A 15781-nucleotide genomic window follows, 5' to 3' on the forward strand; every position below is an offset into this window, starting at 1 on the left:
AAACACAACCTTCCCATCTCTGCTCCCCAAAACTTTCCCCTCTGCTCCCAAGGGCATGAGACAAACAGTGCATTGCAAGGAAAGTCTCATATATCATTGACAAGCTCTGTATGCTTATGATTACACTGTCAGAGCTCTTCTTCAGTAATGCATGAAAACAAGAGAAAAGCCCTCCAGAGACAGAGGGCTTCAATTATTTACACACATGAAAGAAAAAAGAGTTTGCTCTTCTCACATAACTAGCAAGTCTCAACTCCACAGACAAATTTCCCTGGGTAGCTGAGTAAATTGGTGATTCTTGTCATGGCAGTGACACTGGTTCATTCCACACTGTCTGAGACACAGAAACTAAGCCTCACCCAGAGCCAGAAGGTGAAGGTTACCTGTCCTCCCACCAATACAGATTCCACTGTCTTATCTTTTGGGTACTTTTCCCCTCTCCTTGCCTGCTAAGTGTAAACAGCATCAGCTATGAGGGATTTAGAAATTTCAAGTAATTTAAAACAGACACAGGCTTTGAAGTTTATGGCAGATATAATTTAACAAAAATTCAAAATATATTTTTCTGACATATTTTAAAAAACAGTTTAAAAAAATATTTGCCCAGATCAGGTTAGAATTATTTAAAAGCAAAATGATCATGGAGCAATCTTCAAAAGTGACATTTCAAAACATCTTCTCTTCTATTACAGTGAAGATCATGGTTCTAACATGTTTTCAAATACAGGCTTAACTTCAAATATTAATCAAGAAAACACCGAGTAGCAACTTACTTCTTAGAAATCTACACATCTCCCAAGGTCAGTCCTGACCCATTGCCACCCTCACTTTTTTTTGCACATTCAAATGTATTAACATGGGATTAAGAGAATTAAACCTGGTGCAGAACAGAACAGAAATACTATCAGAGGAGAAAGAAAACAGGGGCATTTCCATAACCAGAACCGTAGACTTACTGGTAACATTATCTATATTTTCTGCCTTCCACACTGAGCTGGAGGCAGTAAAAGCCAAACCTCCCACTACCACCAGCTCAAACTGTACTTGCACTGTATATAGCTGACCTTCCCCTGTCCTTCAAAAACATTAAAATTCAAATCAAGTTTTACCATTAGAGTATACCCACAGTGAATTCCAGTCAGTAACTCTTACCCATCTCACAAAGTGGAGTAATTATCAGAACTATGTGAAAGCTAATTAACTTCTATTAATATAGAGATTTGTGAAAAAAATAAGAACATAAAAAACCAAGATCCAAGACAAGGTTCAACAGTAACTAACCAGATATTAATTAAGCCCTTTAAATCAGCATTTTGTTTTGTGCCTGCCTGCACAACCAATACACAGGCAACATCCTTACACAATCTGTCTTCTAGCTGGGTTCCTCCATAAGCACTGACAGCCTTGATTGAGGATAGTCCTTGCTTCTGTCACAGTGAATGATCTTGCTGTTATCTAATTTTATTTTACTGATTTCTTCTTCTTGGCTTGCTTTTTGGACATGGCACCTAGAGCTGAAATGCTCTCTGATGTCTGAGGCAAGAGTAGTTTTCCAGACTGTGTTGGGTACTTGGTTTTCATAAGGACTTTAAACAGTGGCTGGGACAACATATGTTTCAGTTGTTTTTTCATCCCCTTCAGCATCTTTTGCTTCTGGCTTTCTTCTTGCTCACTAGCTTTTCTTCCTTGGGGCAGAAATCAAAGATACAGAATGTTACAAGAAGAAAAAAACTTGCATTGCAGGTGTTTGTAAGACCTGATAAGGGCAGATGCTGACCCCAGCTTTCTCTCTCTAACAAGGTCACTCAACTCCCAGTCATCTGTGACATTTTCAGATCACCCAGGCTGTTCACGAGATAATGAGATCAAGAAGAATCCTGACTACTGAGTAACCATAGTTAAGGCCTGAACTGAGGAGAAAAATGAAATCAAGCTTGCTGTAAGGTAAAACTGAAAGCACATTACTAAATCTTTTGTAACTGTGTAAGAGGCACTTCACTTATGGCACGAATGACTGGGAGTTTAATTGGGCTCCAACAAGCCACACAAGAATTAGAGACTGAGTACACTTTAAAGCATAAACCTGGCAAGTTTCTGGGAGGCAATTAGAAAGTGTTTCACTTGAGAGTTACAATTTACTTGGACTGGATGTGCTATTTGGAAACTCATTCCAAAACACAGCATACTCAGATTATGTCAAAACAAGACAGCAGAGTGCTAGTTATTTAAAAGCACTCCTGAACAATGCAGAGAGAGATGGTTAGTGTTTGCTTGCAAAGTGGTTGAGAAGCAGCTAGTCCAGGCATGAATAAAGACATTAATCTAAACATGTTTCAAAATAAAGGCATTGGCATACTTAGCAGCTAACAGGTTAGAGCCAGACTAATCTGAAGTGACCTCTGCAGCAACCCTATTCAGCCTGCCTTCAAAGAACGGGTGGGAAATCATACCTACAGCTCCTGAAATATGAACACACAATGGGGCATCTTACAGTGCATCTAAGCTTTGCAAAATTTCATGGCATTGAACTAATAGCCACTTGCAGTTGTACAACCCTACAAATTCTCTCAGCTACAGCCTGAAAAATATTTAATTTTAAAAATGTAAGAAATTATTTACTTCTAACAAGCCACCAAAAATCTCATCAACTTCAATATATGTATCGGCCATTTAGCCCACACAGCTCAACCTACTTAAGGCTCACATAATATTTGGTGTTCCCTAGCACTTCCTGCTTGTTCCCACACAGAGCTGTCAGGCTCACGTCCTGATGCTTGACTACAAGAGAGTGGGAGAGAGAAGCAGAAGTGTGGAAATAGCCTTCTCTATGACAAGAGGGGACAAGACTCAAATCAGGACATACTGGGCTGCTTAGATTACTCTGAAATGTTTGCCAGAAGCTCACCAGTTCTGGTCCTACAACGTGTAGGCTTGTCTGCAACTTGCCAGAACAGTCACACCTCACTTCCTCAGCTCCAGCTGCCCGACCATTCTGAAACTAACACCATGCACCTCCTTTTGTTCCCCCAACCCCTGCCCTGCAGCTTTTGAAGCTTCTCTGCCATGGTGAGGCTTCTTCTGGACACCAGCACTATGGGCCCTACTGACCATATCCATGAAAAAACATTTTCTACTTGCCCATCAACATGTCATCATCAAGATCCATCTCAAGAGCCTCTGCAGCTTGCTGGAGCCAGGAGTTGTGTTGCTTTGCCCGACTGTTGAAAAATTCTGCCTTCTCAATCTGCCTTGCCAAGTTCATCCGTTCCTGCAATGAAAGTACATTTAGACATCATGATCAGGTTTAAATGTGGGGTACTTCAGCAGAGTAAGTATTTGGGAGCATGCACTGCAATGCATCTGGGGTACAGAGACACTTTTGTTCCCTACTCATGTCCCACCTAATAAACACATCATCATTCACTAGCATTTTCCTTCCTTAGATCCATGATAGAATCCAACTTCTTAAACATCTCAACTACTAAACATACCTGAATGTTAACTCAACTTTCTATGAATGAATCATTATAAACACTTAAGAGACATCAAGAACAAACCATGATTCAGATACCAATCATTTCCAAGTTACATACTTATATAGTACAGCTTGATCTCAGAGTTATTAGTCCCAGCAGTAAGAAGCAGCCAGTACTTTCATTCCACTCTGAAGAAAGTAAACTCCTGCAGGCCATATGGAAGGAACAGATCATATTTTCAGGAATGCACCTGGATCTTGTTTAGGTACAGGACAGAATGTCCTGTCCTTCTTCCCAGCTGCACACAGGTGGAACAAAGATGTCCAGCAAACTTAACCTGACCTGCAGGCTTCCAGCTGGGCCAAACAAATAACTAATTCTCTGTGGAAAGAAAATCTGCACTAACAGTAATTATGAACCACCTAGAGGCAAGTTCTACTCTTGGAATATGCTTGAAGTTGCATAAAGCAAAACCATGCAGGAATCAGAATAGTCAGGTGCTGCACAGTAACAGCAGCAGCCAGGACTGCCAGGGTAATTACTACAGAGAGAGAGAGAAGGATTAACACTCACAGTGGACTACTAAATCAGTCACTTGTTAGATCATTACAAGAAATTTGAAGTAACATTTTCCATCTCTGTAAAATTTAAGTCCTCTTTAAATCTGTCCTGGTTCAACAATTCTTTTCCTCTCAAGTGAAACCCCTTCAGACTTTTCCTGAACCTGAATGAAGGCATGCAAAAGCAGAGAAGGAGTGTGCCAACGGGACAGACATAAAGAACCAGCAGCACTATTAGTCCCAACTACAATGACTTTGTGGTTAAACCCGGGACAAAGCATAAACAAGACAGGACTGTTGCAAGGGCTTATGAGGCTGGAGTCCTGCAACTACAATCACAAAGATCTCTTCTGGGGAGAGGGAGCACTATTACAGATAGGAGAGATGACTGTGAGATAGTGACAGGAAAAAGAAAGTGCAAAAACAACATTTATTTGCCCATTAATTGACAGAGCATGATAAGAGCCAACAACTACTCATCAAGAAACACAGAAGGAACCTCTGAAGCAACACTCTTCAAAATAACAGATTTTTCTCAGTAACTAGTAACATTTAGTGGGTGGAAGGGGCAATGGGGGAGACAGGGGTGGAAATCAGATTCTCTTCATTACTACCAAGAGGAGAAAAAAATGAATCAGTGGAAGCATTTATTTGATTTTCTTTCCTCTTTCAGAAAGCTGCATTTCCTAAAAGAAATACAGTATTTGCAATAAGCCTGAGTTTTGAAACTTCCTGTCATTATTCCCAAGGTGAGGATACTGCTGTTGCCACTGGGGTAGACCCTGGGCTCAGTCCAATCCAAGTAGGTAAGCCTGAATTAAAATATCATGAGGAAGACACCTGCTGCATTATCTGACTGCTTGCACTCTTCTCTGTCCTCAATGATTGTGCAATATTCAGACATTTCTACCCCAGCTGGATTCCTTTAAAAACTAGTATTTAAATATGTCCCATTTGTGTATGACTGACCATCCAAACTGCTAAGACAATGCTGAGACATGAAATAGTCTCTTATTAAAGAAGTAGAAAATCTGCAATGGCTAGCTAGATGCTTTCTTAAACATGCTGTTTTGTAAATTCTAACCATTGTCTATCTTGTGAGTTAGTCGCTGAATCCTCTTTAAAATGAGCAATAACCTAGGAAAGGGAAACACAGTCAGTTTGACAGGGTTCAGTGGCAGCTGTGGCCTCACAGTACAAAAACTTTTAGAAAAGCAGACAAATCACAAATTCAGATGGGAAGAGGCAGGTGAAGACCACTGAATATCCCTGGACCTGCTACTGTTCTCTAGTCTGTTCCTAACATAAGAGGCTTTAAACAATGTACTTAGCAGAGACATCCCAGCTCCACAGCCACAAAACATATCCACTTCCCTATACTGTTTCTGGAAAAACATAAGAGATGTTGATGTTTGAACAAGTTTCTTGGGCCAGTCATTGATGAGAAATCATAGATATTGCTTAAAAAAATATAAAGTGCAATCAACTTAATTTTCTAATCCAGATCCTCAAGAGTAAACTTCATCTGAAACCTGGAAAGAACACGACAGGCAATACCATATCAATAATATAAATAAGGAAGCAACTATTCAGGCTGCAAAAAAACTGTTATTTCTTTACCTTAATAGAAGTCATGCACTTGGCATCAACTGGGAAAAATGGCAGCTCTTCGCTCTTCTCCAATGTTTTATAGATTTTCCGAAAGTTGATCAAGTCCTCGGGGCCAATCAGCAGCAGGCTGAGGCCCTCCTGGGCAGCTCGGGCCGTGCGGCCGCTCCGGTGCACGTAGAGCTCCGAGGTGCGAGGGACCTGCGGGAAGCCAGAGAAGCCATGCAGCACAGCAGCCAGAACAGCAGCCTGGCAGGCCTTGGACAAGAGGCTGCCAGGGAGTACTGGGTTTTACACACAGTACATTGCATGTAACACAGATGAAAATAATGTAAAAGATGATGTCAGGACACACTTTGTGTTCTCTGAGCCAGAATTTTTCCTTGCACAATATTTTGTGAGTCTCTCCTAACTTCTGACCCTCTGTCATTTCATTTGCACAGCAGGAAAATTTTTTATGTGTCTTCAGAGAAGAGTTATAAGACTGAGTAATTTGACACCTCTGGATATCAAAGGTAAGCAAAAAGCAAGGAGGATCATATCTATTATGTCATTTCTGATACATAATCATACATTCATAAAATGCTACCTACAGTCACTGCAGAAATGAGATCTTTAAGTACAAAGCACTAAGGACAGTTAAATGATTTAATCTCTATACTTGGGACTATACTATATATGGGACCAAGAATTACAGCTCTACAGTGTTCAGGATTTGGATTAGCAAAAACTTCTATCAAACCAGAATAGTAAAAGGAAAAATATTAAAAATGCTTAACCTGGTAGTGGATGACATGCTGGACATTAGGAATATCAAGACCACGAGCTGCAACATCTGTTGTCAGGAGGACACAGCTGAGAAAGTGACAAAATTTAATGAATGCAAAATTGAAGAGCAAAAAATCTGCCAAGGAACATAAAATACAGCAACCAAGAATTCTACCACAGCAGTTTAAGAAATAGGTTTATACTGTATTATCTGTAGGACACATGCATTCTTTTACCAACTTGCACTTAAATACACTCTCAGTAAATTAAAACCTAGAAATAAAGGGGGGACTTCTGCTCTAACAATTACTATTTCTCTTTATTGTTAGACAAAATGAACTACTCAAAGAAGTTGTTCTTTTATATAAGCAGTCTCTACAGAGACAGCAGTCTCCCCAGGATATGGAACAGTTTGTTTTAAAAACATCTCCCAGCAACTGAAATGAGTAACTTTCAGGTAACAGAAATTTGTTAAGATTTCATGGCATCTGACTGCATACTCAATTGCTACAAGGTTCAAAGCAGAAATAACAACAGAAGATTCTACAGCTTGCAATCTGCACAAGGCCATGAGAAATGGTCTCATAAATTTCTTTCCTGCCTTGGAAATCTGCAGTCTCTGAAAACACATCACCTGACCAATGCAAATGCTATCAATACATTTGCCAAGGGATGCTGCAGCTCCATCACAGCAATTGAACCTCTGTTCTCCATGCCTGGGTGTATTAACAAGGTACAAACTCCCAGACAGCACGCAGCAGTTCACAGCAGGACTCAACTGTGAGGCTTCTGCACTATAGAAGTAACAACACTAAAAATCTCCTCCCAAAGGCCATGCCAAAGACAAGCCAAAGCAATGTTTTCTAAAATGGCAGGATGGGTCTGCTTGGGTAAGCCCTGGCTGCCCACTACTGCTGAAAGGCACAACTGCCATTCTTCTGCATTGCTCAAAGATACTTTAACCCTTGGGATACTGATTTCTATAATTAAACCTGCAAATGAGTAATAAGTGGTTAATTTTCTGATGGTTTAGGGGGATACAATAACTTACAGAGGATCAAATGAGCTGCAGAGCACAGATCTGGGCAGAGCTGTGCAGGACAGTTCTAAAAAAATGTCTGAAAGGGAGTGACAGCTCCTTCAGCAGCAACAAGCTCCCGGACCACAGGCTCTAGTGGACCTCAGGAGATCTCTAGAAAAATCTCCTCTTCAAAGCAGGATGAGCTGCAAGACTGGACCAGGTTGCTCAGGGCTTTTATCCAACTGAACCTCAAAAAACTCCAAGACAAGCAGTCTGATCCCATCTCAACTGTCCTCACACAGAAAAAGCTCTCTCATATCCAGCCTGAATCTCTTATTTCAACTTGCACCCATTGCCCCTCATTCTCCCATCAAGCACCACTCTGAAAAGCCTGGCTCCATCTTCTGGATAACCTTCTTTTATGTTGTCAGAGGGCTGCCACTAGCTCCCCACAAAAAACTTTTCCTAGGTAATACAAACAACCAGTCCCTTCAGCCTCTTCTCTTGCAGAGCCCGTGCTTCTTGAGTATCTTGGTGGCCTTCCACTAAACTTGCTCCAGTTCATCACCTTAACTGTGAAATCCTTAAACATTAATATCTTGGGCTCATGACCAGGGGACTCCCATCCTCAGTGAACTTCCCCAACCTGCTCCTACTCTAACAGAGTTGTTCCCCTTCACCACCTCCCTTTATGCAATTTCTTTTTTTCTCTACTAGGAAGTTGAAAATCAACTCACCTCTCTCGCTCAGCAAACCTTTCCAGGTTTTTCAGCCTTTGCTTTTGGTGCATGTTGGCATGCAAAGGAAGAGGATCACAATTTAAGATTGTGAGGAGAGAACTGAGGCGTTTTACACAGTCTATGCTGTTTGCAAAGACCATGGTTCTTCCTGGATACTGGAGAAGAAAGTAATAGAGATAATAGTCCTTCTCATTTGTGTTACAGTGGATTCTCGTTTCTGTCAGTGTCTCAACAGTAGCCTCCTTCCTTGTTAAGTCTATTACTTTGGGTTTGCCCTTTATTCCTACTTTTTCCATTAACAATTCTAGTTTGGTCTTCTTGTCCATCTTTTTAGCATTCTTTTTTTGTAAAACTCTTGCAGGAGTCTGATGGACTAAAGTCAAAGTGGCAGAAAAAACAAAAGTCTGTCGTCGAGGGTTATACTGTGAATCATTTAAGATTTCCAGCAGCTGAGACAGCTCTAAGAAGTGACCTTTCTCAACCATTCGGTCTGCTTCATCAATCACAAGGCACCTGTCCAGTAGAAAACACACAGTAAAAATACACTTGTGCAGCTAAATACAAACCTGATACATTTAAGAACAGCTTTTCCTGCTAAACATATAAAGGATGTTATGGATATAAAATCAAAAGAAACACCAGGTATGCTGGAGCAGCTACAGTAGCCTTCTGCATTTCTTTTTAAAAAATCAGGTTTTTACTACTGTCTTTAATTGACATATCCCTCCATCAAAATAACCAATGTGCGTTTCAATAAAACACTGACACAGATATAGGTGATCTTGTGTAGTCTAAATTATTAAATCTGTTAGTAAACCTAACCAGTATGCAGGGCTGTCTAGTTCAGTATCCAGCAGTCATCTGAAAGGCCCCTTTACCTGAGCTGCCGAAGATTTGAAAGATGTGGATGTCTCTCTTTAACCAACTCCCACAGACGGCCTGGGGTTGCAATTACAATTTCTGGCTTTCGATTCAGCACACGTTCTTGCTTCTGTGCAGCCATGCCTCCCACTAGGATTGCAGTCTTAATGCCTAGAACATATAAATAACAGATTTTATTTCACTCATTTACCAGTGAATGTTTTTATATATATCTGCTTCATGAAGTGTCTTAAACAGTCTATATTGCAACTTTCAACAAGCATTTTGGCCAGGGAACTTCAGAGGTTTTATGTAACACTGAGCATAGAGAAATGCACTCAATTTTACAGAAAAATTCTTATTACAGTTAGATGCCAAGACTTAGTGCACCAGTGTTTCAACACCATGAAGAATCACATCCATAGCTGTTAGTTTTGTTTACACAAATTTCAGAGTCTCGTGTTTACTCAATTATATTTGCCTGAACAAACATATTCCTGTTAAGAATAACCAGAAGATCCTTTCAAGAATAAGACTGAGAAATGCTTGTCTTGCTAAATAGCTTCTCATTTGCTATGGAATAATCCTACAAGGTATGCTCCCACCTGATTACTGATTATTGCACAGTAGCACAGACCTCGTTAGCTTTAAGTAGATTGCAGAGGTACTAAAAGGAGTTTATCTTTGGAAGCAGACTCCACACGTGCCTCATTTCATCCTATTTCTTCAAAGAACACACTGGCCCCTGATAAACTCAATGCTACTGTGCAAGGCCCTTACAGTATCCCAGCCTCCACTGATCCCTCTTCTGGACTACTTGTGAAACACTACAGCAGTTTTTTTTTCCCCAAAGTGAGTTTGAGGCCATAAAAAGTCCACATCAAAATATTGCCTCTCCTGCTGCAGCAACTATATTATCACTTGGGCAGCAGATTTTTATACATAAATAGCACTGCTACGATCAGAACTGTATGACATAAATTGATTATTTCAGCCTAGCAGTTAAAATAAGCCTTGTAATCGGATGCAGACTGAGGAGCACAGCAGGACATACAGACACCAAAGAAAGATGGGCTTAAAAGTAGTGTGTTGCACTACATAACCTCTTTAATAAATAAACAATTACTGGTACTGGAGAAGTGGAGAGAATTGGGAAAAACTCGCTGGCTTCAAAAGTTTCATGGCCTCACTCATTCACTTAACAGATGTACTGACTTCTGGTTTGGAAAGGAAAGGAAGAGGGGGGGAACTACTTTTGTCAGTCATGTTATTTAGTAACACTTCTGTGGCTTGACGGCTGCAGGAGTTAAGTCGGACAATCCAGCAATGCTATCTACCCTAAATATTTATGGCCATAACTTTTTTTTAAATTAGATACAATAAAGTTATACATATACAGTATATACAAAGATTGATATACTTGTTAAAAATGAAATTTTATATATATTTTATATATAATGAAATTATTAATTATATAGAGCCTACATTACCCAAAACAAGAACAAGGTTAGCTTTGCCAGGTATCTGTTACTGATTCTGTGTTGTGAGAGCATAAATCAATACCTCTTTGAAGGAATATACAATTTAAAGCAAAATAGCTCACATTAACTGCTTACTTCCATGTGCATCTCACTGAAGAATCTCTATGCATTTCTCACACATCAGTGGCTAAAAACTCTAACCCTCAAAAGCTATACTGATTTTATGACCTTATGGAAGGAAGTGCAGCGCACATGCTGGCTCAACACCATTGCCAAGATCCAAACACAGTCTAATCTGGCTGTGGAACATGGCCTCTGGGATTTACATACCTGTAAACTTTGCAACTGCATCAATGTGGTGCTTTACTTGTACAGCTAATTCTCTTGTAGGAGTAAGGACCAGTCCTAAGAGAGGTCTGTTTTTATCAGATCCAACAGTGAGTGTCTCGTCATTGGAATCAAATTCAACATTTTCCAGCACCCTCACACAGCCTTTTGTGAAAGATGCATCATCTTCATCTCCGCTATCTTCAACCTGCTGATGGGTTAATTTTTCTGCTTCATCCTCATTTTCCCATCTTGGTTCATCATGATGCTGATGGGACTCTTTAGAAACACTGTCATTTCTGGTTGTTGAGTTATTTGATTTTTGCCACTGCAGCACAGAGTGAATCATCGGAATTGCAAATGCAAGCGTTTTGCCGCTTCCTAAAAAAAAACAAACAAGAAAAATAACACAGACTGACAAGTCATTTATTTGAAAAGATGAGAAAAGCAACAGCCAATCACAGACTGTTCTTAAAACACACCATTGTAACAGATGCAAACTCATGATATTTAGAAGACCAGAAACTTGCAGCAGTAGCATCTTTTCTCCTGTTCCTTTTATACATCTTCATTCTCCTGTTCCTGGGGAACAGGTATTTTTCCAATCTCTAGCAGGTCAGGCATATTTATTTGTTCTAAAAGTGTTTTTAAAAAGCTGCAGTTGCAGTCAAGATATTTTTAAAGAACTGTGTACCCATAAGGAGAATACCATGCCCTAATTGAAAGTTCTAATCAACATTCTCCAAATAAAGGAATAGCAAATGAGGCCAAGGACAAACTGGAATGCACTTGAAGGATTATTAGCTTCCATCTTCAATTTATAGTCCTGTATTTACAACTTTCTAAGATACTGTATTTTGAAACACTCCACTGTTTAATTTCCTGATCTAGCACTGGGTCACATTTTTATAATCAGAACACACACATCTAATTTAAAAGAGAGAATTCACTTTGGAGAGACAGGGATTGTCAAAAGCAAGTTTAATTGCAGGGGTTCACTGTACTAACTACAAGTTACATCCCTGCCACATATTTCCTTCTGAACTATCTGTCAGTAATAAAGACATTAGGAAAAGCCTGGTAGCACATCCACCCCAGTTAAGCTTTTTAGATGTAGCAGTTCACTAATCATGAAAGCAGCATCCAGAGTACAAGACACTATTACACTATGCCTGTAATAGGCTACTGCTGGAAAGCAGTCCTCGGGAAATCTCATCTCAATTCCTTCCATATCAAAAAGCTGTAAAGGTTTGCCAATACAGCAACACAGAATTTTGCCTTTTTAAGGGGAGAACCTTAATATGAGTTAATACAGATAAGCCCAGTGTCATTATCCTGACCAGCGTTGCTGCAAAGTCTTGTATCCACTTACTCGCCTTTCTGCATGGCTGGGAGGTATTTTATGACTTCTGCCTGCACTTGAAGTGGGAAATGTTTATAACCTGCAATAAGGCTCTTGGAATACAGAATATCTGTTTTTAAAGTGAAGAGCACTGCTGATTTTGAATTAAATGTAATGCAGTTTGCTGGTGCCAATGTCAGTACTGCACCCACACAGATTATGGCTGTGATAATCAGGACTATTCTACAGGCACTAGATTCACCCACAAATTAAACAAATTATCACCTCACAGGACATGTTATCTTTACAACACACAAACCACAGACACAGGCGTGCAAAACCAGGAGGAGTTTTTTAGTACTACAGTTAAGCCAATTTGTGCTCTTTTGAGCAGTTTCATATTGTATAAAATTTCACATAGATTTGGCTCCTTTACCAGAAACTTCACTACTTCTACATAGTAATGAACAGCAAGGCTTAGACCCACTGCAAAATCAAGTCTTGATATTCCCTTTGTCTGATCTGCACATGGATCTACTGCCATATCAAAATCTTCCCAGTCTTCCCCGTGTTGCAACTAGAAAATATTATTAGTTCTTCAGCTTTGCATATTCCTCCCTCAGGCCCAATGCTAAGAGGTGCTGCAGGATGCAGAAAAAAGAACTAGAGAGTTTCAACCTCTCCCAACTGCAGCACCTCCTTACAGGCAGTTGTCCACATCTCTCAAGTTTCTACAGGAACGTGATGATCCGAAGGACTCTCTGGGGAGAATCTAGATTTCACTCATGAAAGAATAAATGAGCAAAACACATTCCTACTACCTCAGGGTTATGCAAAATTATAAAGCAACCACACAGCCTGCCAACAACCATGCATTCCATTCTGCAGTTAGAGAGGAATTTGCTTACCAGCACTGCCAAAATGGCACTTTTTTGCAGTACAAAACCACCATTTAAATTTTCAGTTCCATTTTTAAAAACACTCCCTGTGGGGCTTTCTAATCTTAGTAAAGCTAATAGCATCAACGCAGCTTCTAATTAAAATAAAAATGCAAATGACTGCATATCTTATTAGTTACTATACCTTCTTGCTGGAGAGCAGTAAATGACTTTACAGAGAAGCAGTGAGATAAAGCAACTGGAACAAATGAAGACAGTCTAAAGGAAGCTTTTAAACCAAGACAGCTTCCAATTGTGCCTCCTATCTCTAGGTGTTTTAGGGAAAAAATGTTGCTAAAGACAAAACTTCAAAGGTATGAACTGCAAAGTTTGAGGGAACACAACATTCTGAGACTTCATAGCATGAAGTAAACAAGAAGCTATTACAAATTTCATGAAGGCTAGCAATGCTCAAAGCATGAGCTGAGCACAAGATGGACATGAATCCACCTCTCAAATCATTAAAGCAATAACTCACTTTAAGCACATTAAGCATGGAGAAGGGCTGGTGACAACAAAAAGGCAAAGCCAGGGGACAGAGCACAGGGTGGGCACTTCTAGCTCTGAGCAGGACCTGGGTCATATTCACACTTAACACTGTGCCCAGGGTTTATTCACTGCTCCACACTAGCATGAATTATCTCCACAGGAAGCTGGGAGCACATGTTTGGCTGCTGCAGAAATGACCCTGCTTGCTTATTAATTCTGCCTTTTGGACACTATCACCTTACCATTCCCAAAACAGGAAGCAGTTTGACAAACAAGAAAAGAGACTTATGTCAAAAGCACAGAAACTCATTGAGATGACAAAGCTTTGCGTGCTTTGTAAAGATGGGATGTTCACATGTTTACAAACGTGTAAGTTTCAACATGGAAGTTTACAAACACGTAAGTTTATGAACATCTAAGTTTATAAACATCTAAGTTCCCATGCTTACAAACATGTAAGTTTCAAAGTTTTCAAACTCTACTAATACTCTGGATATGCAAAAGACAAAAGCTCTTTTATAATACAGAAAAGCTGCTTCTTCTGCATATAAAACCTTGCAACCTTGCAGCTACGTTTTAAGGAGAGAAAGGGATGCTCCCAGCATACAGGATCAGCTGAACAGACTTGTACCTGTTTCTGCAGCACCAAGAACGTCCATATTATCCCGAATGGCAGAAGGCAAGGCTAAGGCTTGGATAGGAGTTGGAGCACTAAACCCCAGGGAGCTCAAGGCCTGCAGCACTGGCTCGGGTACAAACAGGTCTTTCCATGCAGACACATCAGCTTTCTGATCAGTTGAGGCAGATAAAACTTCTGTTGTCCAGTTTTTGACTTTTTTAGAAGTAGCTACTGATGGAAGGCCTTCCTGTGCTTGAAAAGCCTTGTTTTTAGGCACCTTCTTTTTCTTCTTCTTTGGAGTGTCTCTTCTGCTTGACATGCTCTCAGTAACATGTCCATGGTCCTCACAATTAGCTTCTTCTTCGATCATTTCATTACACTTTGCCTCTTTATCAACCAGCACATCAATTTCTGCTGCATTAGGAGTACTGCCTTTATCTGTTTGGCTTCTTAAATCTTTGTTTTTCTTTTTCTTTTTTGGAGGAACAACAGGTTCTTCCAGCTCCTCACTGCCTTCTTCAGAAGCACTCTCAGCCTTTCTCTTCTTTTCTTTTACTTTCCCCACTTTGGAAGAACTGACTAGCTTGTAATCTGTGAGCTCCTCCAAGCACACTATATCTCGAAACTCCTCCTCAGCAAACAAATTGGGGTCGATTGGCACGGTTTTCCATTCTCCTACTACTTCAATGCCTTTTCGCCTCAATTTAAAGGAAGATCTAAATCTCCCTCCTTTTCTGGCCTTCATTTTTTACCTAAAAAAGAAACCGAGGGAGAAAAAAAAAAAAGGCCTTCAAATACAAAGAATGGAGACCATCTTGATATTCAAGCAAACGGGAATCCATGGAATAATTATACTTCTTTTTCAGATATATCAATAACATAACTTATATATAACTTCAAGCTAATATATATATATATATAGCTAAAATATAACTTAAACTATAACAAAACTAAATACAACAGGCAGGCCAGGCCTGCTGCGTCCCTCCTGGAACACCTCCGGAGATAAAAGCAGAACCGCTGGATAAATCCCCTCAGCAGGCCGCGCAGCGCTCCCAGCCCTGCCCGCCCCGGGAAGCACCGGAGTCGCGGCGGGGCCCAGCACGGCCTCCACCGCCACACGCGGGAGCTCCGGGCGCCTGCTCCCCCCGCCCCGCCCCGCGCTTACCGCGCTCAGGAGCCCCGGGACAGAGAGGGACGGAGAGGGACGGAGAGGGACGGAGAGGGACGGAGGGACCCAGAGCAGGCCCTGCCCAAGCCCCAGGCCCGGCGTTCCGCTACCGCCGCTGCGCCCCGCGTGCGCTCCTGGGCGCCGCCATTGCCGCGTGACGTCACCCAGCGCGTGACGTCAGTGCGCGGCGCCGGCCGGCTGCGGTCCCGAAGGGGCGTGAGGGGCCCGGGAATCCCGGGCGGGATCCGCTCCTGCGGCTGCTCGGGGTCACCGACACTGCCGCAACACTGAGATTTGTTACTCACGCTTGCTTGGGTGTGCGTGCGGTGCTGTTTTTAATGCGTTCTACGGGCAGAGTTACGTGTTGCACATAGGTACAG

General features: G+C 41.1%; 1 protein-coding gene across 1 annotated transcript; it reads right to left on the reverse strand.

The window, feature by feature from the left end:
• Positions 1 to 556: 556 nt before the first annotated feature.
• On the reverse strand, positions 557 to 15554 carry DDX24 (DEAD-box helicase 24). Its single transcript, XM_030950253.1, has 9 exons — positions 15399 to 15554; positions 14243 to 14982; positions 10846 to 11223; positions 9052 to 9205; positions 8171 to 8686; positions 6424 to 6499; positions 5657 to 5845; positions 3139 to 3268; positions 557 to 1685 (listed from the first exon to the last, which is right to left on the reverse strand). Exons 2-9 carry the CDS (start codon positions 14973 to 14975, stop codon positions 1462 to 1464), a joined length of 2400 nt encoding a protein of 799 aa, XP_030806113.1. The 5' UTR covers positions 14976 to 14982; positions 15399 to 15554; the 3' UTR covers positions 557 to 1461.
• Between the last annotated feature and the right edge of the window lie 227 nt (positions 15555 to 15781).

Source organism: Camarhynchus parvulus, chromosome 5, assembly GCF_901933205.1.
Source record: "Camarhynchus parvulus chromosome 5, STF_HiC, whole genome shotgun sequence".
Lineage (NCBI taxonomy): Eukaryota > Metazoa > Chordata > Aves > Passeriformes > Thraupidae > Camarhynchus > Camarhynchus parvulus.